The 26,464-nt window shown below is 32.9% G+C and overlaps 4 protein-coding genes and 1 non-coding gene across 5 annotated transcripts; 3 read left to right on the top strand and 2 right to left on the bottom strand.

Moving 5' to 3' along the window:
* Window positions 1-1,422: 1,422 nt before the first annotated feature.
* LOC25481575 (F-box protein At4g09920) lies at window positions 1,423-2,647 on the bottom strand. The gene is made up of 2 exons (XM_024774035.2): window positions 1,943-2,647; window positions 1,423-1,707 (listed from the first exon to the last, which is right to left on the bottom strand). The coding sequence occupies exons 1-2, from the start codon at window positions 2,645-2,647 to the stop codon at window positions 1,423-1,425; spliced, it is 990 nt and encodes a 329-aa protein (XP_024629803.2).
* A 5,522-nt stretch (window positions 2,648-8,169) lies between these two features.
* On the top strand, window positions 8,170-9,101 carry LOC25481606 (uncharacterized). The gene is made up of 3 exons (XM_039826941.1): window positions 8,170-8,226; window positions 8,344-8,623; window positions 9,052-9,101. Exons 1-3 carry the CDS (start codon window positions 8,170-8,172, stop codon window positions 9,099-9,101), a joined length of 387 nt encoding a protein of 128 aa, XP_039682875.1.
* A 434-nt stretch (window positions 9,102-9,535) lies between these two features.
* Window positions 9,536-11,406, top strand: LOC120580841 (uncharacterized). The gene is made up of 2 exons (XM_039834995.1): window positions 9,536-9,809; window positions 10,991-11,406. Exons 1-2 carry the CDS (start codon window positions 9,725-9,727, stop codon window positions 11,278-11,280), a joined length of 375 nt encoding a protein of 124 aa, XP_039690929.1. The 5' UTR covers window positions 9,536-9,724; the 3' UTR covers window positions 11,281-11,406.
* A 3,776-nt stretch (window positions 11,407-15,182) lies between these two features.
* On the bottom strand, window positions 15,183-19,251 carry LOC120580892 (polyadenylate-binding protein 3). Its single transcript, XM_039835106.1, has 8 exons — window positions 19,184-19,251; window positions 18,843-19,087; window positions 16,928-17,694; window positions 16,699-16,776; window positions 16,526-16,615; window positions 15,891-16,178; window positions 15,606-15,791; window positions 15,183-15,525 (listed from the first exon to the last, which is right to left on the bottom strand). Exons 2-8 carry the CDS (start codon window positions 19,075-19,077, stop codon window positions 15,313-15,315), a joined length of 1,857 nt encoding a protein of 618 aa, XP_039691040.1. The 5' UTR covers window positions 19,078-19,087; window positions 19,184-19,251; the 3' UTR covers window positions 15,183-15,312.
* A 6,325-nt stretch (window positions 19,252-25,576) lies between these two features.
* Window positions 25,577-25,656, top strand: TRNAL-UAG (transfer RNA leucine (anticodon UAG)). Its single transcript has one exon. It is a non-coding gene; the product is annotated as a tRNA-Leu (tRNA).
* The last annotated feature ends 808 nt before the right edge of the window (window positions 25,657-26,464 follow it).

Genomic DNA, 26,464 nt, shown 5'->3' on the forward strand with positions numbered 1-26,464 from the left:
CTTGTCAATTAACACCAATTTTTTTTCTTAAAAAAAAAAAAACACTAATTTTGAGAAACCGAATATTTTTTTTTTCAACTACACCTACCAACAAACATGTGCTAAACGAACGATTAGAAATCAAAATAAAAAGGTTAATTGTTTAAATTGACCCCCTAAAAAATGATTTCGTAAAATAAAATATACATATTTTAATCCTGTAATTTGAAATTTTTCTTATTTTTGACCCTATATAATTTACATGTGGTTCAAAAAAGAGATCTACAAATTGAATTTTTCATGATTTTTTTAGGAATCTTTAGCATGTTCAAACATATAGCTTTACACAAAGAATTATGTATTTCCGACTAAGACGAATTTATTATGACTTTTTATTCCTCAAAATTATGAATTTCTTAATCAACTCATAATTAATTTGTATCTCATTTCAAAACTCCAATATTTCATGGTGAAGGTTCTTATGATGTTCTAACCAAGCTTACAAATTTAGAGAACGTAATTTGATCCGTGAGTATGAGTTTACTCGGAAAAAAAATAAAGAAATTCGCACGTTTCGGTTGAAAAATAAAAATAAATTGAAATGTCTGGGAAATGCTACAAAGTGTCTAGTACAAAGTTAGTGTGCCCTTTTACTTCGGAGTTTGCTTCGAACAAAAGAAACTCCAAATTGTGTGGAAAGTGGGTGATAGTTCAATTTATTGTTAATGAGTGTTCGAAAAAGATATGTGATCCTCTTAGCTACATAATGGATAAGTCCAAGTCAGCTCCAAATGCTACATGTATGTTTGATTCCACTTTTAGATGAGCCAAAATTGATTCAAGAGGCACATAATTGATTTTTAGATGGAAGCGACCTGGCACATTGGTTTTGTGGGATTGTGTTAGGACCAACCGCATATTCTAAGAATCCAAAGGCCTAAGGAACCATAGCCAATTAAATATGAAAAAAACCAACCAATACAGGAAACCATGATCATGAGTGTTCAAATGTTGCTACTTATATGTTACATTATTTGTTCTCTTTTAAAGAGAGTAAAATTCTTCAACTCTAAAGCACGATTCCAGTTTTTATGTTTCAAAATCAATTATTAAAAGCAAGTTAACAGGAACTGAAAATTAAAACTATTCAGACATATATGTTACATTGTTTGTGCAGTTCTAAATCTAGATTGGAAGCAAACCATAGAAAACTATAAGAGTTATGTTGAAGTTTATGACACAATCATAAAAACATAATACTAAATGCAAAAACAGGAATCATGAATTTCTTATGCATCGATGGAAGAGCTACTCGTTGAGTAAACCTACACTGATGTAAAGAAGTAAATAATAAAATTACTTGGAACAATTCTCACTGACAATGCAATAGAGCAAAATAAAATTAAGAGCATCCAAACAGAATTTAATTGAAACTTCTAATTACTACTTATATTCAAATGTAAGTTTACATGCTGGAGAAATCCTTGGACAAGAGGACAATTCTTCTATAATTTCACTCCTTTCTAAAAGCATTTCATTTGAGGAGCGAGTAGTAACGTCGATTGTCATATCTTGTAAAAACCTAGCATTCTGCAGAATATATGTTGCAAATTGAAGGTTATTAGCCGATCCTTCAAAGTTTAAAATTGTACATGATCTGAGGTGAGACGAAACACATTCAAGAACCGAATTTGGCCATTTCCATTCCTTGGATGAGCTGGACCTCCACTGTCAAAGGGATGAAAAGCAACATTTATCAAAATATATTTGAAACAGAACAAGCAAACAAATATATTACTCAACAAACCTTTCTAATAAAAACAATTTGAAGCTTGGGACATTGTTGGAGCAATTGTACTATGCCATCCCAGCCATGAAAGAAGCAATAAAACTGTAGTTTAATGTGAATTAAGTTTCGAAACACCGGAAAGCTTTTAAAAATAATATCTTCTGCTTGGTATACGCATAGAAACTCAACATTATTAACTACATTATAAGGAACATCTATTGCCCGCATTTCAGCTCTAACTAACTTAGCCAGGGACAAGGATTTAACCCCTACAGGTGCACTGTTTTTATCATGTTTGGAAGTACCATAAGCATTCAAATCCTCTAGGTTAGGAGAAGCATTAAGAAGTTGTTGCAGAACATTCTTATTTTTAAAACGAACAAATCTCAATTGTAGGGTTTTGAGGGACGGAAGATCACGACACAAATTTTCAACTTCAACTTGTAACCATTCAAGTTTGAGAACAACTAGGGTTTGACATGTGAAAATTGTGTCATTCGAGATTCTGGCAATCATGGAGAGATGAAATTCCTCAATACAACGTTGTTTAGCAGCTTCTACCCATGCGTCCAAGATATGGCAATTAGAATCACTGAATACAAAACGACACTTAAGGCTAAAAGTTTTGATGAATTGGTTTGGGAGACGAGGAGGGAGCATGAATGTATCAATAAATCCACATACACTATTAAAGGCTGCGTAGTTGTGCACGGTTTCATCATCAAAGCGGAGAATGGTGAGTGAGTGGAAAAGTGGGGTCCACCGCTTCGAAAGAACTGTGGTAGTGAAAGCGATTTTGGTGGGAAGAAAAGAGAGTATGTGACATAATAATTCATCAGGTAAGTTACTGATTCTATCCATCTTCTTTGAGTCTTCCATCGTTGAGAGAGAGAGAGAAGTTGCAAAGTAGGGTTTGTGGAGCGTTGGTGGAGATAACTTTTGTCCTTTACCAAAAGTAGGGTTATCGTTTTTATTTTATTTTACTCGTAAAAGCCGCTAACAAATTTTGTTCACCAATTTTTCTTTAAAAAAATTAATAAATTAACATCAATTTTTTTTTTCCTTCAAAATGAAAAAAACAGCACAAATTTTTTGAGAAACCCAAAAAAAAATTGGTTTCAATTAAAACTATCAACAAACTCGTGCTAAACGAACGATGAGAAATAAAAAAAGGCTAATTGTTTAAATTGACCATGTAAAATACGTGATGTCTACAAAATGACATTGTAAAATAAAAAAATATATATTTTAACCTTGTAATTTGAAATTCTTCTTATTTTTGACCCATAATTTACACATTTGTCCAAAAAAGTGATCTAAAGATTGAATTTTTTTGATGATTTTTTTTTTTTAGGAATCTTTAGGATGTTCAAACATAGCTTTACACAAAAAAAAAAAAAGATTTTTCTTTTAAAAAATACATATATCTTTGTGATAAATGCAAGTGAAGAAAATATACTAAGAGATAAGACATTACTTGATCTATAGGTTGATTTTAATTAACGGTATCTTGATTCATACAGATGCACAGAAACCAGTAAAAGATCAGAGAAGAATCACATTATTCGAATTGAAGGGGTTCTCCACTTGAAAATCATTCAAGTTGACTTCAATAAAAATCCAAACAGGAACTTATTTCTACATGGTGTGGGTGGAGTTGTCACTTGGAAGTATTTCTAAATCAACATGTATCTATAAAAAAAGGGGGAAGTAGAACGAAAAGAAGGAATTGGAAATAAAAAAAAAGGGGAGCCAGAAGCTTCGCTTCCAGTAGCTTGCTTACTCTCCTAGTTAGAAGAAGGCTCTTTGGCGAATTCTTTAGATCTGGGTAGAGTCTCGCTCAGTAAAGAGAGTTGTAGATTCCTGGAAAAGGAGAGTAGCCTTGATTCTCTTCTTTGATCACCCAAAGGTTTCATTAAGGCTTTACCTGTTGTTCTATATCTATAGGACAGAAAAAACATCCAAGGAAAATGCCCTGCAACCAATTACTGCCTAGGGAACCCATTTGCTCGCCTGGCACGACAAACTAAAAACAGGATGGATGATTGGAAACTGGCCTAGCATATGACTCTATAATCAGCTAGTCGGAATCGGAATATGCTTTTACCCTTGCTTGAACAGGTTTACTCACAGGCACTGAAACTAGATAGCAACTGTAATTGTAATTGGATGGCAAGGAAATCACAAGATTGCTCATTTAAAACCAAGCTTGCTGGCGCCTGCTGGCTCTTCTAAGTCTCTTTCCCTTTCCTGGAATTGGAACTCTAAATGTAGCACTGGATGTAAACTCTCACTTGAAGAATTGCTAGCTTGCCTATAATTCCTACTTGAATAAAAGAAAGGTCTGCTAAATCTAAATCTATATTTAATTTTCCCTTTATATCATTAATGTTGGTTTGACAATATATATGATTTACAAATCAAGAGAGATCTTAGTTAATGTATTATTTGTGATATAGTTGTATTATGAATATATGTACACAAACACATCAAAAAGATGGATTCATGTCTAATAAAAAATTAAGTGATGATAACCCAACAAATTGTGAAAATTTGCAAAGCTATCTTCGTAAAAACAAGTCACTTGTCAATTTGTTGAGACACTATCCATTATTTATGACAGTTCATCCTATTGTGTAGGATAGTGTACACTGCAGCATTGGAGGTTGTGTGCATACGTTTAACAAATCTATAGCTCATGAATGAGTACGGGTGTGCTTTATTGCAGTGTAGATTTTATGGATTTACCTTTATGAGTGTTGGAGGTGGGGTCGTCTAGATGAAAGCTTGTACAAACTTGCTAGAGCCACTCATGTAATTTAGGTAGAGGTGCAAAACTAAAATACATCACACCGTGTTGAACAACTTTGGACGCGATATCAATGTGAGTAAAATATTACTCGTAGTTTTAAGTTAAATATTTAAATTTAACACATGTGTTAAGAGGCAATCTCAAACTCCGTGAAAGCAAGCAAATAGGCTTGCAATGTGCAAAACTATGAAGAAGAAAAGAAAATGAGAAAAAGGAAATTTATTAGTGGAAAGTGTAACTGATACAATGGATCACTATAGCTATATATAGAGTGTAGAATCACAACACTAACTCAACTATAGTTACTTAACTAACTTTAACTAACTGACATGAATAACTAACTCAGTTACATTTGTTAAGCTAGATCAATTACACATAGTTACTTGCTATACAAGTAACAGATACATATCTATTTTACCTTTAACAACATGTACACAAACCTAGAGAAATTGTAGACCAAAATGTAAGTGTTATTTCCAAAGTGAATTCATGGCCTCTTCCAGTTTTTTCTTAAGAACATCCAGAGACTTCAATTCTGATGAAGTAGAATTCTTTGCAGACTTCAATTCTGCATTTTCGATGATATATCTTGCAGCATTAAAGCACTACAATGCCAACAAAAAAATAGTAAAAATCAAAATCACTTAAAAACTTCTAAATGCATACTCTAGAGAACTAATCAGACAAGATCATGATAGTATTTAGAGGGATAGAGTTACCTGTTCAACTCTCTCCTCTAAAGCACAAAGAACAACGGCTCGAGGATGCTTTGAATTCGAACCAAGCAACTCTCTATCCCATCTTAGCAGCTATAAAAGTAAACGGATTTAATCCATCTTTAGACAAGGAAATAATGAACGTAGAAGGAACAAAACTGGCAGACATGGCAATTTAATTAGTTTACATATGATGTCAGTGTAAAACTAATTTACACTGACAGTACTGTATGTCTTGTTTTCGCAGACTAATTCATAAAAGCTTAATTATTGAAGCTTATTTTGTAATTTATTCCCGCGTTCAATCCGCTTCATAGAGAATGACATTAGAATAATCAAAGTGCAACATCTAAGTGCCAACTTTAGCTTTTGTTTCCTTACACAATCTGCTTAATTTTCCAAACAAAGTAAAATGAGTATGGTTTCTACTCCTAAACTTCTTTGATTCCCAATTTCATACAACTAAATGGAAAAATCATGTTAATTTTGCAATCATGTAGTAGTTTAAGGTTTAATTGCCGTTACATTGCTGCATTTTTAGCAATATAAAAAACTATTATGTCACAGTTCAAACTCCGAACCATGGACATGAACCATAATTTAAAACACCGGCGTAAACCTTTATTCAGGATCTGTTTTCCATGTTTTCTGTTTTCACTTTCTCTTCAACTAAAAAACATGATACAATGCTTTTTGTTTTTATTTAAGAAATTTTTACATGTCAAAACATTGTTGTCATTTTTTCTGGATATGCATTCTCCCAAGCTATTATTCTATATTGCCTCTATAATAATTATTCGTCAAACAAGTCTTCCATCTCCTTATTATCACTTTAAAATCGACACAAATTTCAGAAAATGAAAAATATAAATGGTTTTTTAAGTGTATGTTTGGTTCCACTCTTGGAGGAGACAAAATAGATTCTAGAGATGTCGAATTAAGTTTGACATGTCAGGACAATGAGTATTAGATTTGATTTTGCAACTAGAATCGATTCTAACTTAAAACTATGATTTATTGCGTTTAACACAGACATGTATACTATTAGAAATCGTGGTTGGGCCTAACACAACCCCACAAAACCGGCTTGTGAGGTGAGGATTTCCCCCACTTATAAACAAATTGTCAGGCCAACTCCTAACCGATGTGGGACTCTTAACATATACAAATACTGGACACGACACTGACACTCAAACATTGACACTGATAATAATTTGAGAAAATGACATAATTTAATGCAATCACATGTGTTAGTACACATGTCGAACACCAAAGACGCTTTCAATCAAAAGTGTACGTGCTTAAGAGAATATACATTCTAACCCACTTAAAACTAAAATCAACTTTACAAGACCAATCCATTCAAAATCAATTTTTGTCACCGCATAACCAAACAAACACTAAGTAAACAATCTTTTCATGGCTTCTCTTTGTGATTTTTGGTTTCAGGTTTCGGTGCTGCAAAGAAAGGTTCATGTCTTTCTATTTATTTTTTATGTTTTTAAGTTTGCTTGTGTTGGATTTGTTTGATTGGACAACATGAATTCCATGGGAATTACACTTGAAATGTTATTTAGACCCGTTATACTTATTTTACACTCCCCTTTTTCATCAATTTTTTCTTTTCAGAAAATGTACGAACCATTTTTCTTAAAAGAAAAATGTATTCATTTTTAACTTGTTAATAAGAACTTGTGAAAAAAAAAAAAAAACTTGTTAATAAGAAGATATGAGACCCCCTTAAAAAAGAAGATATGAGACTCTTGAAATGAATTATTGTAAGTGAAATAATATAGGCTAAAAATTATATATTTGGTCCCTTAAGTTAATGGGTTAAATATGTTTTTGATCTATATAAAATTGAGATCTTTAAAATTTAGACCTTACTTAATTTTAATAGTTCTTTTAGTCCTTAATTTTTTTTTCTGCACTCAGTATTAGTCCCTCTTCAATTCAAATTTGTTTAATTTATGTTTAAACTCTTGAGTTTTTGAACAATTTTTTGCAGACGTGATAAGAACATTACTAAAAGTTCATCTGCACAAATTGTCGCAAAATTTGATTTTTGAGTCCAGAATTTGTTAATTTTATCTTTAACTTTTTTCATTTTAAAAAATTCATATTTAATTCGTTTCATCTTAAAAAATTCTAAATTTTAGTAAATGAACCTTTTATAGTGTTCTAAACTTATCTAAAAAAAAATCGTTCAAAAATTTAAGAGTTTAAGAATAATCAAACAAACTTTTTTGTAAGAGGGACTAAAATTAGAAGTAACTTTTTTTGTAGGGACTAAAAAACTATTAAAATTAAGTAAGGACTAAACTTAAAAATTTCCAATTTTATAGGGACCAGAAACATAGTTAACCCGAAGTTAATTATAAATTTCACTTTGGCCCTTTATGTTTTTTTCTCTTCATTTGGTCCTTTTAAGTTATAAATCAGTTTTAATGGTCGCTAAATCAAACACATAATGATAACCGACTTCTTGGAATAAAGAATAGGCTAAATTACACTAGAGTCCTTTTAAGTTTGAGGTTTATAATATATTCGTCTTTTTAGTTATTTTAGTCACATATAAGTTCTTCAAATTAGATGTTTGTAACCGATTAGACTTAGTCACACATATGCCTTTTAAGTTTATAAACGTTTTCAATTTAGTCATTGTCTTAACCAAACGTTACAAAAACGACGATATGATAATTTTGGGTCGTTTCTTTTAGATTTTTTTTCCAAAAAACATATATTTTTTTCCCTAAAAAAATTCAATTCCCTCCCTAATTTTCATATTTGAAAAGTTAAGCGCTAAACATAAAAACCTTTCTTTCGCAAAAGAGTTTCTCACTTTCCCCAAAATTTTCCTTCCTTGCACAACAATGGCGACATCAACACTTTTCATCGCTCTTCAATGCTTCAATTGCTCCACCATGCAGGTAATCACTCTCTCTCTCTTTTTCCCTTTCTCTCTCTTCCAATCCCTAATTCATTAAATTCAGGTAAAGCAAAAGAAGAAAAGCAGCAACAAATGGAATTGCGTTGTTTGTAATCAGAAACAATCACTTCGCAAAGTATTCGCTCAAGGTTACAAAGCTAAAGACATTCGCACTTTCGTTCAATCCGTCAATATGTCCAGAAAATCCATTGAACAAGATGATCAACAGCAGTGGCTCCTCACCGGAACCCTAAATCCTGCACAGGAGGAATACGTTCCCGGAGATTCTGACTTTCCAGCTGATTTATCCAATAAGAAGAAGTGTAAAACTGATTGGAGTTTGTATCTCGATAATGACGTTCATCGCGCTACCGAGAGAGACGGACAACAGCAACATGGTTATTTACTTTTTACTCTTTTAATTTCAATTATAGAATCTATTGTTATAGAATTTTAATGTTTGATAATAATTAAATTGAGGTAAAACCTTGAAGTATGCATCTGTGAATGATTGACACATATACATACACACCCACATTTCTGATAGAAGGCATGTCCGACACTGGCATGCCACAACACTAACACATATGATTACATTCAATTATTTATTTTTTCAAATAATTATCAGTGAGTATAACAATGTGTTATTATTGGACACTAACATGTGTCAGAGTCAGACACCAAACATGGCTTCAATTTGTAATTTTGGTGCTACATAGCAGGCACCTCACACGACACAAACATTCACATGTAGACATCGGTACTAATTTGTGAAAATTGAAGTGATTGAATATAACTGTGTGCATAACTGTTGTGTCAATATTAGATTTGCACGTGTCAGATACACCTTCGATTTGTAGTGTCGGTGCAACATAGATTTATACACATGAATTGGTTATAACATGATCACGTAGTTTGTTATTTTAAAAATTGTAGATTGATTGGGTGTGGATATTGGTTATCACGTCATGTGAGTTGAGTTTAGTTGAGCATGATGGTTTAATTTTAGGATCAATTATACAATATACATAGAACTGTAGAAGCATATAGGACCCTGGTTTGTTATGCTGAACACATGAAATAGTAAATCAAAGTTGTTGGAAGTGTTTGGAATTTTATTAGCTGATGTTGGAATGTGATCACCTGATTTCACCAAACTGTTTTGATTTATGAAGTAAAGTGAAGTGATTGGGTTAATCTTTGACTGGAATAAATTATTTTCCTGAACATGAAGTGTATGACGTAGCCATGGATTGAGCTGAACAGAAGATGGTATAGAATGGTCTTAGACTTTAGTTTATCAGTTTAGGGTAATTATATATACTGTATGAAAAAGGGTTACACTATAATCATGTAGCATATAGCAGAAGTAGTTCATTTTCACAGCTTTAGGTTGCTTTCATTTTGATAAGTAGTGCTGGTTTCGATGCATTTTGGATCGATTGAATTGAACAGAAGACGACTTTGAGCCTTTGGTAGTGACTGAGTTGCCCAATAACATGCTCAAGAAGCGCAAATCGGTGGATAATTCAACTTCAAGATGTGGCAGGCGTTTTAAAAGCCCACTGTTCCAAAACTCTCAAGGTGAATATTCCTTATTGCTTATGTGTATGTGGTGGTAATCAATAATTCAAGTTATTCGATTAGTTTTTGATGATACTAAGAATTGAACACAACAGATTTTACCAATTGTAGTTAGTTAAAGAGAGATACAAAACAAATGACACAAATCTATTTGGCTAATATACTCGTACAGACAGCTTTAATAGAGATTACTCTTGTTGCACACGGATGATTATTCAAACACTCATCCACAACATATTGAACTATCACCCACTTCCACACAATTTGGAATTTCTTGTCCCAATCAGTGTCGTCAAATAACAGATGTAGAGGTGCTATAGCACTATAGCATCTCCAAATTTGAATAAACCGCAATTTTTGCCGATACACAGTTGACACCACTGTCCCACGCAATACCGAGACACGTAAATATGCCCCTGAAGCTCAGAAGTAAAAGGGAACTTTCAACAAACAGATTTAAACATAATTATTGATCGAGTAGCTTGCAATAATAAATTATTACCTAAAGCTAATTAATTGATTATTGAAAGGGCATAATTGATTATAATTCTTCCATAATCGATTCAAACAACTCTAACTCATTTCAAAATCCTTGAAGATTAGATCATAATATCTAATTCAGCAACTTTGTTAAACAAATTGTTATATATTGAAAAACCATTGTGTTCCACATATTTTATGATCTTTACAAACAAGTTCCTACCTATATCTGAACTTCCTTCAAACTTTGGAACTTGATCTTGCCAATTACTTTGTTCGACAGTGTTGTCAAATAGAGGTGGTATAGTGTAGCACAATTTAAACAAACCTCTATTGTTCTGGGATAGCTATTTAGTACAAATTGTTGTCAAATAGCGCCTATAGCGGCTCTAGATCATTGTAGCATAGCACAATTTGAACAAACCACTATTATCCGTGATCCGCGACTGACAACATTGCTTTGATGTCATTTACATATGAATCTTCATCTTCATTCTCTGGTTTAGCTTTCATTTTTTTATGTGCATTGAGAGCTGTAATCATCTTCACAGTATTGCTACATTATTTTGCTTCCAAATTATTTTCTTTTATAAAATACATATATCTGTGATATATGTAATAGCAGAAACTATACTAAGAGATAAGATCTTACATTATATATGGGCTGATCTGAATTAACAGTAAATTGATTCTTCACACAGATGCAGGGGAGACAGTAAAAGATCAGAGACAAATCACATTATTGACTGAAAGCAATTCACAGAGAAATAACATAGTAACAACAGCTAATGAGAGGACTCAGAAATGCAAACTAACAATCAACAGTTCAGCTTCCAAATGGAATGATTACTTAACTGAGGACAATGACAACTGCAATAAGAGAGGCTTTAACTTCAAGGACGCTTCAGGTTCATGGAACAACAACGACATCTTAGAGGCCATAACTGGTGAGCAAAGAGTAGAAGATGATATCCACCCTGATTTTATGTGACTTTTATAAAATCAGGTGTTACATAAAAGTGTTTGATTTTGTGTAAGTGTACAAATAATATATAACAACTCCACGCAAGTTTCTTCTGGCCTCATTTAAATGGATTTCCAATGGTACGGATTTGGATTCGGTGTTATACTTGTCTTCAAACTATATTTGTATTCAAACTATTCTTGCATGAATAACAGTTTTAGTACATACATTCTTATCCATTGAGTGTTGTTGATTGCACTTAAACTCTTATCCATCAAATAGCTAAGAAGAGATCACAAATCAATTTTTCTCATTTTAGAGAAGAGGATGAGTTTTACAAACACTGATCAATGACAAATTGAACAGTCACTAATGAATCACTTCCAAAACATCTTGGTGCTAATAGTGAAAGGACATTTTCAACAGGCCATTACCATTAATTATGAAAGGGACATGAATCAATGGATTCTTTATTATAATATATTTCGATATTTTGATCGATAGTGAAGCTGCACTCTATCAAGAATTCGGGACTGTTTATTTTATAAATTTTGGTACAATTTATTCTCCTTCCTTTACTTTTTAATTTTTCTGTACTGTTTCCTTTCTGTTATATTTTTCTGCATATTTCCTTTGTTGCTGAGTTTTATTTTTGTATTTTTGAAGGAAAGAAGCTTATAACATTTCATTATTTAAAATGTGTTCGGTATAATATGGGATTTCGACCAAAATTTGGAAACTAGATGAGGATGTGGCCGTCTTAGCTAATCTACGAGATGGCTCATTTGCTTGTCTCCTCACAAATTCAACACTAGAGTTCACATAATATCGTTCAAAGATAATTTTACAATTATGAATAATTATCCCAAACTCTGTAACATCCTGATGTGCAGATGAAAAATTATCCACCACCTTTTTGTCATCAAGCATGAAAATCGATAGGTCTCAAATGTAGTTGATGAACCCATTCTAAAGCCGATGACAATCCTAGAGCTTCGCCAACATGTACCTCACAGACTGGAGTAAACCATTTAGTTTTTGCCAAAACAAAAGTGTATGTATCATCCCTTATACAAACTCTTATTTCCACAATCTTGCACATAAATCTTCGTTTAGTTGGTTTGATCCATTTCACATTTCCTTCTTGTCGCGGCTGCGTACAAGATGTATTACAAATCCTATAAATGGTTTGTCAATCATGAAGCATAACTTTTGATCTCTCCAAAACATAAACTTGACAATCAATTACTTCTTCCACACTCTGTTGTTTCTTTGTTTTCAGATACTGCGCAACACAAATCAAATAAAGCCACATCTTCCTTAGATAAATCTTGTAATGTTTTGAAGATAATATTCTTGATATCCATATCTTGTTGTAGAAAAATAGAAATAGAAGAAAATAAAGGCAACATACTCCAAACATTTAAGTTACTTGGACATTGAAAAAGTAAATGAAGCGTATCCTCACTGCCCATCGTACATAGTGTGCAATTCACAGGACATGCGGCTCCTTTATCTTTCAGACGTACACAAGTTGATATGCAATTCCTACAAATTCGCCACATAAAGTTTTATACCTTTGGGGGAATCTTGAGCTTCCAAATTAGATTCCTACAACCTTGTACCTTGAAGTGGGATGTATCAAGTAATTCTTGGACACAAAAACGGTATGCACTACGAACAAAGTATTGATCATGATTTTCTTCCTTGCAATCATGTAGCATGCAATTTGAGACTCTAAGATCAACTAAAGGAAAATCTCCATCAGTTTGTGGAATAAGTGTAACATCATTTGCAATGCACTTGTTATACCAAACCTAAATATCCTCACCGTCACATATCCTCTATCTGCTTCCAACTTTGAGAATAAATTTCGAATTACATATGCTTTGTCATACAAAGCTAGGCTTATGTCTCAAAGTCGACTGAAAGAAATTTCATTTAGGATAGTATCTTGCCTTGTAAAGTTTAGCTACCAACGAATCAAGATTTGTCATAAGTTTCCAGCCATGTTAGCCTAACATAGCTAGATTAAAGGTACATAGATTTTTGAAACTCATATCTCCATCATTCTTGTGCATAGACAATTTAGCAACTTAGCAAGTTAATACCTCTACTTTGACCTCCCGCGTTTTAATTTTTATTTTCTGTTATATGCTAATTTTCTGATGCTCGTAGTTGATTAAGTAATAAATTACTCTCCATCTGTGCTTTTATTTGTTTTAAAGATTGTTCACAATCATTTATTTTGCATCATCAATTATTTAACCAAATAAATGAACAACATTAGTATAATTTTTCCTTAAAATAACATTCGTATAATTTCTTACAATATAAGCTACCATTTCAGAATTAAAATTTGGAGAGAAAAATGGCCCCTTCACAACTTTAGAGCAACTCTTACATAAACACAACCCTAATCACCAAGCCACCTTATCCTTACTGCATTATCAATGAAACATTATCTATTTTTTGCATTGAAATCATTAATATGAAATTCATTTCATCATCAAAGTCAAATGAGACACTTATAATGAGATGGATGGAGTATTATGTTTTCTCTTGTTTTGGTTTGCTGGCTTACTGGTTTTAGTAAACGATTTCTTAAGAACCGGATACAACTCAAACAAGACACTTATAATGAGACAGAGAGAGTATTATGTAGTCTCTTATTTTCGTTTGCAGAGTTTATGTCTTGGAAGATTTTTTAATTACTTGTTAGAAACAACAAAGTAGCATAGTAGCAGTAATTGATTGAAAATAATCAGATGGAAATCTGAATAATATCGATTATGCAAAGGGACAAATTTATTGTTATGGTTCCATAACCATATTCAAACAACTTGAACTCGTTTTGACAATTATTGAAAGATCATTCCAAACATATTTTCTGAACTTGGTTTTTTGAAGCAAGTAAACATAATTTATTGTTATGTTGGATACAAGCAGGAATAAAGCCACTCTATCTAGGTTATGAGGCGCTACATTAGCTTGCCTCATAAAGAATTCTTGATCATCTTGAGCGAATTGTACAGGCCATGTTGTCAAATAGAGGAGCTATAATGCAATAATGAAGTGGAATTCGAACAAGTCGATATTGTTCCGTGATACACTATTTAGTACAAAGTGTTGTCAAATAGAGGCTATTATCGGCACTATTGCATTTTAGCATTTAAAAATCTGAACAAACCACTACAATTTGCGATCAGAGAATGGTACATGCCCATCACTTCTCCCTCATACACCTGTAGCTTTGATCGAAGCCTGATGGTTCTGGATTTAACACAAAGACCATCCCCATTTCATAAGCACATTCCATTACATACAAAGCCATTGCTAATGGCCACATCAATGTTACATATTAATCATCCTTTTTGGGGGATTTTCCAGCGGTTTAGTGAAGGCTACTCTGCATGTTACGGATTTGCTTGCTGCCACTGCTGCAAGTAATTAATTTTTCCTCGTCCAAAAGTGGAATCAAACATATACATCGTATGTCTGAAACTCCTTTGAAAAAGAATAACATATAAAAAGATGATGTGGCAACAAATAATTGGATATTCCCATATTGGATACACAACACTTTAGGCATATGCTGTTTTCACAACTATACGATATAATGCCTATCTTGTCTGGAATGGCATATATATGCTGCAAATTTTCATTAACCATAAAACACAAACTATTTAATAATATGCATACCTCCAGAAGATACACATCGGCCAACATCATCCGTTGTGTTTACCATAATAAAGATAAACTCAACCAAATAAGGCAAATGCTAATCAACATTGGGTGAATTTTCTTTCACCACAGATTTTGGAAACTAATCCACTTGGATTGAATTCCTCAATCTAAATTAGATTCACCTGCAGAAAGAAAAATTAATTCCAAACAAGGGGAAAGGGATTCCCGACAAATCATTAATGTAACCAATCCAAGATGAAATAAATTCATCACACACATGAAATCCTTAATACAAAAATCCTGATAGAAAAGGGGGAAAATCCTGACAAAGTATCCAAAACAACATCTAAGATTATTTCATTCACTAAGTGATTATGAGTCGATCTTATCACCAACTGCAGGACCTTGTGAAGCTTCACGAAGGAATCGCATAGCCTCAGCAACCTTCATCTTCAGCTCCTCAGGTGACTCGATCAGATGGATGACCTCTGACTGGTCCATTTCAAGCAACATTCTTGTCACCTTTGCAGTCTGATTGGTTGGTGCAAGACGACCCACCAGAGGATGTAAATGTTCTTCCAGCATCTGTTTAACCAACAATACATTATAATATATTGACACAGAAAATTCAAAGGTTAACATATAGCTAGCAAATTTTTACATACCCGATGTTGATTTTCTTGAGAAGCAGAAGCCAAAGCTGAAGCAAGCGAGTTGTTAGACAATGGACCATGATGGTGATTGCCAGTGGAGGTTGCAGCACTCCCAGACGGATCCATCATTTGATTTCCGGGATCTACAGACATACCCACACCATTTTGAAGCCCTTGGTTGGGGTTATGAGGTCGCATCTAGATTCAAAAATTAAATTTGTTTCAAATGTTGGGGTTACGAGTTATTTAGTAATATTATTTGCAAAACAAAAAAACTTAGATTTACGGAATAAATACTTGGTTTTTCTTCTGTCGGACTTGCTGGAAGTTACCAGCTGCACGCCCACCCATCCTATTCCCCGGATGTCCCTGCCTCTGAAGGTGATATGGCAGCAAGTAATTTGGAGTAACAAAGCCAGTTCCCACACCTGACATGAACTGTGGCTGGAAACCGTATCCGTTTGGCTGAGGCGCCATGAGACCAAATGTACCTTGCTCATAATAAATTTGTTGCGGAGCAAGTCTTTGTACACTTGAATGGTATCCAGCATTTCCACCCGATACTTGAATTGCAGAAAAATACGCCTGCAATTACACAAGCTTGTGAATCTAACTATTGAATTTGTACAAAATACAATGTAAGAAAGACTAAATTTGTTTAAGATCGAAAACCAAAAAAAAATGAAAGTAAGCATGTTTCTGAAAGACCATCATATGAAGACAAAAATAGCAAATTGAAAAACTTGTTACTAAATCAAAGCTAGTAGAATAAGTTATGCTGTATAAAAATCAAATTGAAATTTAATATTTCAGCAAATGGACTTACACCTATTTCAAGGCCAAATCGTTCCATATAAATAATTGATTTATTCATATTTTAATTATGAGGTGAACTTAAATAATATATTTACAAGATAAAAGAAAAGCTTTACCTGCAACTGAGCTTTCCGATCTTCTTTCCGCTGGGCCACAGAAACATATAAGGGCTTCTGTCCAATCATCTTCCCATTCATTTCATTGATCTAAAAAAAACATAATACAAATCAAGCATCTCATAAAAAAGGTTGTGCAAAATCTTTTTTAACAAAATTAACAAACGACTTACAGCTTTGCTCGCTTCCTCCGGTGTGGTAAAAGCAACAAAACCGACGCCCTTGCTGCGTCCACGAGCATCAGACATTACCTGAAGAAACATATTAAATGCAGTTATACTTTCAGATAATCAAATAATTTTGAAGTGAGTAATGACACAAATGCATGTTAAACACAACCATGGAGTATATCTACTCACATACACTATAACAATAAATAAACAAAGATAAGTTTTGATATACCTTGCAAGATGTTATTGTTCCAAACTCAGAAAACTGCTCCTTCAGTTTTTCTTCATTAAGACTCTTATCAATGTTTTTCAAATATAAGTTAGCTCCTTGAAATTTCTCATATCTTTTTAGCTTTTCTTGCTCAAAGAAAGCTTTCAACTCTGCCTCCCTTTCCGATTTTTTCTGAGCCCTCCCGACAAATAAAACCTTCCCATCATTCGTTGTGCTCCCATTCAACTTCTCAACAGCAGTAGCTGCTGAATCTGAGCTTTGGAAATTCACAAAACCAAAACATTTAGAGTTACCATTTTCATGTTTCATGATCACAGCACTTGTTATTACACCAAAAGGGTTGAAAAGCTGCTTAAGGTCCTCATCAGTGTATGATTCAGAAAGGTTTTTCACATACACATTAGTGAACTTAGGTGATGACCTTTCTTGACGCCGAACAAAATACCCTACATAAACTTTCTTATCATTCATCAGCATGCCATCCAACTTTTCAATAGCATTTTTTGCAGACTGATCATTGTCAAATTGAACAAAACCATGTCCCTTAGAATGACCATTGCTATCCATAGCAACCTTACAAGAAAGCACATTTCCAAAAACAGAAAAAGTTTCATGCAATGCCTTGTTATCTATTGATGTTTCTAGATTCTTAATGAACAGATTTGCAAATCCAGTTTTACGAATGAGAGGGTCTCGATGAGAAAACATAATACGAATGGGCTTTCCGTTCAGAGTATAGTAGTTCAAATTCTCCATCGCATCAGCAGCTGCAGTACAAATTTTTTGAAGTTAAAGAAACAAATATAGATAAAACAATGTTTTTATAGATGATTATATAAATTGAATACATTTTCTTTTATTAATGAATGCATTGTCTTATAATATAGTATGTACTTCAATTTCGAATGTAACTCAACATCACAAAACCAGCTTATCAGTTGAATATTACCTCAAAACTACTATATGGCTTCAAAATTCTTTTGGCAAAAACTTAGCCAAAAAGGTACAGCATAGAGATGTGAGTAACATAAATTCAGATAATCTTGTTCTTCTGTACTTATTTAAATCATGAATGATGTTAAACTAGTTTACCAAGGATTAGTCGTGTTTGACTACAACTTTCTACTTTATCAAGGATCGCTACAATGATTTAAATCATGAATGATGTTAAACTAGTTTCAAAGATTAGCCACATCAGAAATTGTGACTAAGATTTTGAATGTTCGCATAATAGTAACGCGGCTGCAATGATTAATAACATTTAAAATAGGGATTGAAGAATCCCAACACAGTATTAAAGAATCCCGACTCAACCATGACATAAAAACATAATTTTACATACTACGGTTTTACTCTCTTAGAAAAAGGAATTTACTTTACTCTTTCGTAATCAAAGTCATAAAAATCAATTAAGAATTGCAACAAGTTGTGCAAATCTTAAAACTTTAGTAATCAAGATGCCAAAGTTTATGATATTTCCACAATCACTTCATTAACGCAATTGCAGTCATATTAGTTTTACTTGGCAACAACTTTAAACAGTATCCAAGAATTGCTACCATGATTTATATGACAAATAGGGTTTGAATCTTAATATGAGAATCACAGACACAAGCAAGACTTAAAAACATGATTATAAATACTAGGCTTTAACTATTTCAGAAAAAATAAGTTAGTAATCATATATAGGCAGCAAATTTAATTAAGATTTGCAATAAGTTTTGAAAAACCTAACCCTTATTTTTTTCTCTCCAAAAAAAACAAAAATTCAATTAGGTATTCACACAATCACAATGCATTCCATCAACAAGAATACATGATCCCCCTCAAAAAAAAAAAAAAACAAGAATATATTATAATCAAAAGATCGAATTCAAAAAACACATAATAAAAGAATGAAACTCGAAATACAAACCATCACGAGCGTTGGAGTAGTTAACATAGCCATATCCAAGAGATGACTGCGTCATCTGATCCCGGCAAACCCTAGCAGAAAGCACTGGTGCAATCTGACTGAACAGATCATAAAGCTGGCCCTCATTGACGTTCCTTTCGAGATCACCAACGTATAAGGAAGCGGTCTCAAATCTTCCAGTACCGGTCAAAGCTGCTGGAACAACGATCTTTGGTGATGAAACCACTGCTGCCATTGCTTCAACACTGAAACAATAATGTAACAGTAGAAAACATTTTTATTGTGAATAGAACTAAAAAAAAAAACAATTAAGAGAGAGAATGAGAAGAAAAAAAACATACAGTAAGGAAGAACTGGTTTTCTGGTTTTCTTTCAACACTGTAATAGAGAGAGTGTTTCTTTGGAGTGAATAAGGTTGTGTAATACGAGCTTTTTATATGTCAAATTTTGCTGAATCGAATCGCAGCATTTTATTTTAATTTTATTTTTTTAATTGTGACGCACTTTGACTTGACTTGACTTTGACAAAAGTATTACTTTCCTGTATTATTTTTGTTTTATTTGCTGCATGTTGAGTTGACCTTCTCATAAATGTAATTAAAAAAAGAAAAAAAACTTTATGATACACTCACAGATGGAAGCTTCATAATAAACTTATTTTCTAAATCAATTAATTAGCGATTTTTTTTGTTGGGTTTGAACTCTAAACCTTGTATATATTTTGCACTGTCCCTATCAATTGAGCTAAGCTCACAAGGACAATGAATAATTTTTTGATATATGAAGTTATTTGTCGACTTTTATATTTTAAAAAATATTATTTCATAATATTTCAAAAAAAATATATTATTTCATAAGAAAAAAACATCATTTTATTGTCTATAAGAATTATACTATACATTTTACATTTTATTGTAAAAAATAATTTGTATTCACTATTATGAATAATATAATTAAAAAAAATTATTATTTCAGTGAAACTTTTGGTAAATGAGAATTAATTATTATAATTCTAATGTTATCAAAAAAAGATTTTTAAAAGAAATTATTTGACTATTAATTGAAAGGCTTGGTGTTATTGTACACAAAAATTTTCAAATGTACCGTAAAAATTGTCAAAAAAATATCACAAATATGTGAATGGTTAACTTTTTTTTTTGAACAAAAAATATGTGTGGTTAACCGATACACCATAATTGAGTTGTCCGAAAGATATAAATCAACTATTAGATTGCGTACTTTCATTCGAGTTTTAACTCGAGATCTTGCAATAGAGTGTGTGAATTTTATGTGGTGCTTGTTATTTCCGTTCACAAACCAAACTTCAAACCTCAATATTTATTATTTTAAATTTGTATTTTCTTCTTGAATTTTGATAAGTTGTTCGTTTGACTTTACCTTGTTACTTTATTTTTTGTGTGTCACAATGACTAGCTTTTATTTATTACTTTAAAATTCAAAATTGTTTGAATCATAATTGATACTTCCTCCGTCCCAAATTGTATGTCACTTTAGAAAAAATATTTGTCCTAAATTATATGTCGTTTTACAATACCAATGAAAAATTAATGTTAATTTTCCTATTATATTCTTAACTATTTATTACTTTGTCTTCTTTCAATTCCTTCATTTATCTTTCCCATATTATTTATTGAGGACAATTTTGTAAAACAACTCATAATATCTCTTTTCCACATAATATTAATTACATTTCTTAATATGTGTGAAATGCCCAAAACGTCATACAATTTAGGACGGAGGGAGTAGTTTTTATTATATGACGGAAATTTGTTCAATACCATAAAAGTTAGTCATGTGTTGTTTTATCTTGTAAAGTTATGTTGAATATTTTCTTTTAGCATATCAAACGTACTAAAGTATATTATTTTTTGACCAAAACTTTTATTTGACTTACAATAATAATATAACCAAATAATTTTTTTTTTGCTTTCGCACCGGTTTCCGACCCATCAATGGTGGGCGACTAATTCGGCTTATGCGCATTGGCCAAGCGTTGTCCCCCCTGGGAATCGAACCTGGTATTCCCCAGATACGTCCTTGGAAGGAGCTCCTTGCCACTGTGGCCCAAGCAACTTGGTTTAAATTTTAATTTTTGGTCAACATATAACCTTCTTTATTTAAAAAAGAAAATGCAGATGTCTAAGGGCAAAGATACTAGATCACTATGATACACTCCACGACAATCGTGTTCAAGACTGTAAGAGTCAAACCAATCAATGACAGACGTAGTTCAAAGATGTAACTAAAGCTAATTAAATTGATTTTTAATGCATATGTGTGAGTTCAAACCTATCCAATCCTGACATACATGTAGGGGTGTTTCAAAATCGAACCAATTCTATAAAAAAACCGCAAACTGAACCAATCCAAACCAAAACCGCATTTAGTTCGGATGTATTCAGATTGTTTTCGTACTCAACCGCATGGTTCTATACGGTTTGCGACTTTTATTATATCAATCAAACCAAATCAAACCAAACCGCAACATAAGAAAAATACTAATTAAACATATGTTGTCTACACCAATATTCATAGAAACTATGCATTATTTCATGTATTCCTTTTATATATTTGGAAAACGTTCATGAAAAACCTAATTTACTTTCCACACCGGGCAAAGAAAAAAGCAACAAAAGATGCATTCATTCAAAACTAACAAGCAATTGAAAGAAGTCCTCTTCTCATGAAGAAGTAATTAGAAATTGGAGAACAATGATGGCTCCTCTACCAATCTTGTCTCATCTTGCGGAGGTGTTTTCAGAGACACTAGCTCAAACTTTCTTCTTTGTTTTGCGGAATTTATTGGTAATGGAGATGCGTACTATGCTGAGTTACCAGGTGCCATGAGAGCAATAGAAATAGCAAAACAACATAACTGGAACAATCTTTGGCTGGAATGTGACTCGGCTCTTGTCATTCAAGCTATCAGGAATAAACATCTTATTCCTTGGAAAGTCAGAAACAGATGGGAGTATTGCATGAACATTACGGCCTCCATGAATTTTATGGCCACACATGTGTTCCGTGAGGGAAATGTTTGTGCGGATATTTTAGCTAGCTTTAGTTCAACCATAAACCATCTCATGGTCTGGTTACATGCTCCAGATTGTATTAAGACTCCTCTTGCTAGAAACAAGCTAGGAATGAGTGAATACAGATTTCTTTACTTTTAGGGAGGTTTTGGGTTTATTGTCCCCCTCCTTTCTTGTAGCTCTTTCATCTTTTTATTAATATATTTTGGTACGCTAGCACTTTGCTAGTTACTGTTTTGGTTAAAAAAAAAAAATTACATGCACGTGAACAAAAAGAATTAATTCACATTAACAAAAAAAAAAAAATGAGCTTATGAGAAGTTGTACCAGTACAGCCATATCAATTACAAAGGCGATGAAGAGTTTGTTTCTTATCAATATACTTCCATATACTAGTGATGGTATAATTGTGTCCGAATTAATCAAGGAGATCACAGTTGTTGCAAAATATAAAATAAGGTTTATGAACGACCAATCTGAGATTTCCCGAGTGAACTAACCATAAAGTCATGAAGCCAACGTATGAAATACTCATGTAGGGAGGAGCTTAAAAATCCTTATGTTTCTTTCCATATGGTCTCATACAATTATACTATCAATCCATTTGTCTGGTAACTCATCATCTGATAAACATACTAAATTCGAAGATGCAGCTAGATGCGACAAGTTAGCCACTACGTTATTGCTATTGGGCTCAAATCTGGATACGTTATTGGGAGGCACATCCGACAAATGTGAAATAACATTCCTAAACCAGTGACAGGTAAGTTAGGAGTGGGGGAACTGCTTGCACTGTCAGGCCGACGTCCCAAATGTGAATCAGACCGATAGTTTGGCAGTCTTTGCCAGTGTGAGACAAGAGCATATGTGGGAGAAGTTGATCGAAGGTTACTAGGTGCTGTCTGACTTGGATATTGAGGGTGAAAAGGATAGTGAGCGTATTGAAGAACAAAGATGTGGTGTTGGGACACTTCACTCAACACCTTGAATATCTTGAAGGTAATGCTACCGCTAATAGTAATAAAAATGGCACCAATAATACTGATTTGAATGATGATGATATAGAGATTAAACAAGGAAATTGCACTCAGTGGATACTGCAGACCGAAATTCAGAGGTTAAAAGAAATAGACAAATCAAATTAATGAATGGATGCAACACATGAATGAATACATAAATAGATTGAAGAATTATGATACCTGTCGTCATGACATCTACGTTTGAATTTGAAAGAGCAGCTAGATCGATTCTTTGGAAACGAAAGCATAAGGACTAAAGAGCACTGACCGGAGCTTGAAGTTAGAATTTTATTTCTCTATCGTATTTTTGTTTTGGTTGTTTCCTAAAAAAAAAAAAAACAATTACCCTCTTTTGCTTTGAGATCGATCAGTTCTACTAAGGTATTTTGTTTGTTGCATACTCCATGTTATGTCTAGGAAATTTTTTGGTTGTGCACCCACATAATTGTTATCCAAGTGCCTACTCTCAAATATGGGCGAATTATTCCAAACCTTAGCATCCGATGTGAGATGATCGGTCTCACTTCTAGTGGAGAAGCAATCAAGGAGAAATGCCTTATCAAGGAAGTTTTCATTTAGTTCATGAAAGTGTTGTAGGAAAACATCATGGAGTTAGTATAAATTCAAGGAGATGTAGACTGGAACAGTGGAGCAATTATCAAGATCCTTGCAACAAATCTTGGAAAACTTGCAAGACAAATAGGTAACTTGGCTAGAGGTGGAATTTTAGGTAATATACTTGATCACCCCAACAATTAGAGCTTTAATACTATTGAGTTGAGAACTAGAACAGTCTCTACACCATTGAGTTCTAAGAGCACAAAGATGAAGGTGTCTGAAGTAGTCGAGATAGAAGTAGTTGAGGAAGAAGTTGAAAAAGAGTGTGAATTTGAAGAAAAAAAAAGAGGAGAAACAATATGGGAACGTATCGATAAAGACTTCATTTTTAGGAAAACCAAACATCAATTTCTACAAGATAGTGATAACCCTCCTTATTTACCTTTGATAATGATTAAGGGAGAAAAAATGAGAATAGAGTAGAGAGTGTCAATGGAGGAGAAAAGAATGAGAAATTAATAGATGAGGGATCTATAATGAGAAAAATCAAAAGGTCAAATTGTCAATAAAGGAGGATGAAACTGTGATGCTCGTGGAAATTTGATGTTCTATTCTACTCAAGAAGCTGCCATAAAAGAGGAAAGATCTTGGACACACAAACAAAGACGAAGAAGTTGAAAAGGAAAACAAAGTTGAGGAAGAAAAAAAATGAATTTCCAAAGAAAGTAAAGAAGAAGACTACTATGGGTTTCAAAAAACTCTATGATAAGTTTCTTATCAACATCTCTTTGGTTGAAGCTCTTCAAAAGTATTAATTGAGAAAATTAATAGATTAAACAGAGAATAGGATTTCAAAATTGATTAACCATATATAGAAGTTCATTCAAAAGAACGAATCGGTTTTTTTAAATCAGTTATTGTCATATCAAGACTGCTTTTAAAGATAATCAATTATGCTTTAGTCTACTCGAAAAACTTTGCTAAGAACTTTCTGAAAAATAGGCGGCGTAGATTTAAACAAAGCATTTGCAATTGTGAACTTCTTTAGCTTTAACAAGTGCATGATCTTTTCAAAATTTTCAATTCACAAATACTGCAAATTACCAAATCATGCTATGATTTTCTACTTTGAATATTATTTTGCTATTTATTTTTTCTGTGTTTAAGTAAACATAGGCTCTAATGGTGTGCTTTTTGAACCTGTGTTTTTTAAATACATTTTCAAATATGTGTATTGCTTCTTCTCTTTGTATTTGGAATACTTTCAAATGCGATGTGTTAGATTAATTTGCTATGATGATAGTATTTCTTTTCCTTTTAATATATTTTTCGATCCAAGATGACTCATTGTAGCCGAGCAATCGATCCAAACTGTGGATGCAACGTAGACGAGGAACATGAGAATGAAAAATAAGAGTATCATCCAAAATAAACTAAGTAGAAATGAATGAATTAGATTCAACAACCACATTCCTACAGCCTTCACAACAAAGCCATCTCAAGACCTTTCTAAATTGCAATGAGTTCTGCAAACTCATTGAAGGCTTAGGCAGTGCCACAAGAACTATTGCAAACCCAACAATACATTGACCTGCATGATTATGTAACAAACCACCAAAACAACACTCTCTTTGTTATACCCAGAGAACAACCATTTTCACGACATTGACCGAACTAAACGGGGAAATAATAATTGAATTTTTGGAGTTGACGATCCGTCAGTTATGCCATCTTTTTGCCGTTAAACACCTCTAGATTTCTAGAAATCTAAAGATCCCCGCAAAAATGGAGTCAAAAGTACACGTTAAATAAACTTTTATTCAATCAGAAGGATCAAATAAATGAAAATGCATGCATATCTAGAAGAAGCTTTAGCTTACTCCAACCAATTATTCAAGGACCTACGGACAAATTTTTTTTTTTTTTTTGAACAAGACATAAGAACAAATGATCCATTTCTTTAAGTGAATTAATTTAGAAGCAGCAACCATCATTCTAGATATTATTCTTTAAGATTAACAATGCTTTTTTCTCTTTTGATTTTTGAATAATCAACAGTATACAAGTACTACTACATGTTGATGCTAAAGTTTATCAACAAAAAGACAGTTTGGCCGAGTGGTCTAAGGCGCCAGATTTAGGCTCTGGTCCGAAAGGGCGTGGGTTCAAATCCCACAGCTGTCAATTTTACTATTTTTCTTTTTCTTTAATTTTTCATTTCGGGCCGGGTCAGACGATTACTCTCAAAGTTGAGAGTAGCGACACCATCGACAATGTCAAAGCCAAAATTCAAGACAAGGAAGGTCCAAATTCTCTTAATTCAATTTATTCATCAAATCATTAATAATCATCAATTTCTGACCCAGGTATCCCACCGGATCAGCGGCGTTTGATTTTTGCTGGAAAACAGCTTGAAGATGGAAGAAGAACCCTATCTGATTACAACATTCAAAAGGGTATAATATTGGCAAACAGAGACAATTTAAAAACAAAAGTAGCGTTTTGATATAATTTTTTTGAAAAATAAGAGATTATTTTAATTGGTGTGCAGAATATAATTCATGAAGAATATTTTTGAATTCCTTGTTAGAACGAACAAGGTAGTGTAGCAGTAATTGAATATTGTTTGAAAACAATCAAATTTACTTATGATAATCTATTAAACAATTCGAACTCATTTTTAGTTGATTGAAAAATCAATCCAAAAACATGAAATGTTTATGATTCCCTTTTCATCTCTTTAGGATGGGATAATTTAGTGCTTTGACAAGAAAGTTATGTATACTACTAAGAATGTATACCATAATAGAGATCAATGACGCGTTAAAGGTGATTTGAATAAACATTTTATTTGGCATCTTGGGATATATTGTTTACCAAGTAGATCAAAGCTACACAGGAAGCAAGTCGACTGTCCATATGATTGTGTGGTTTGTCAATCCCACACAGAATCGAATTAGCATTTAATTTTGGTATTGCTGTGAGTGAGGAA

The sequence above is a fragment of the Medicago truncatula genome, chromosome 6, assembly GCF_003473485.1.
Source record: "Medicago truncatula cultivar Jemalong A17 chromosome 6, MtrunA17r5.0-ANR, whole genome shotgun sequence".
Taxonomy (NCBI): domain Eukaryota; kingdom Viridiplantae; phylum Streptophyta; class Magnoliopsida; order Fabales; family Fabaceae; genus Medicago; species Medicago truncatula.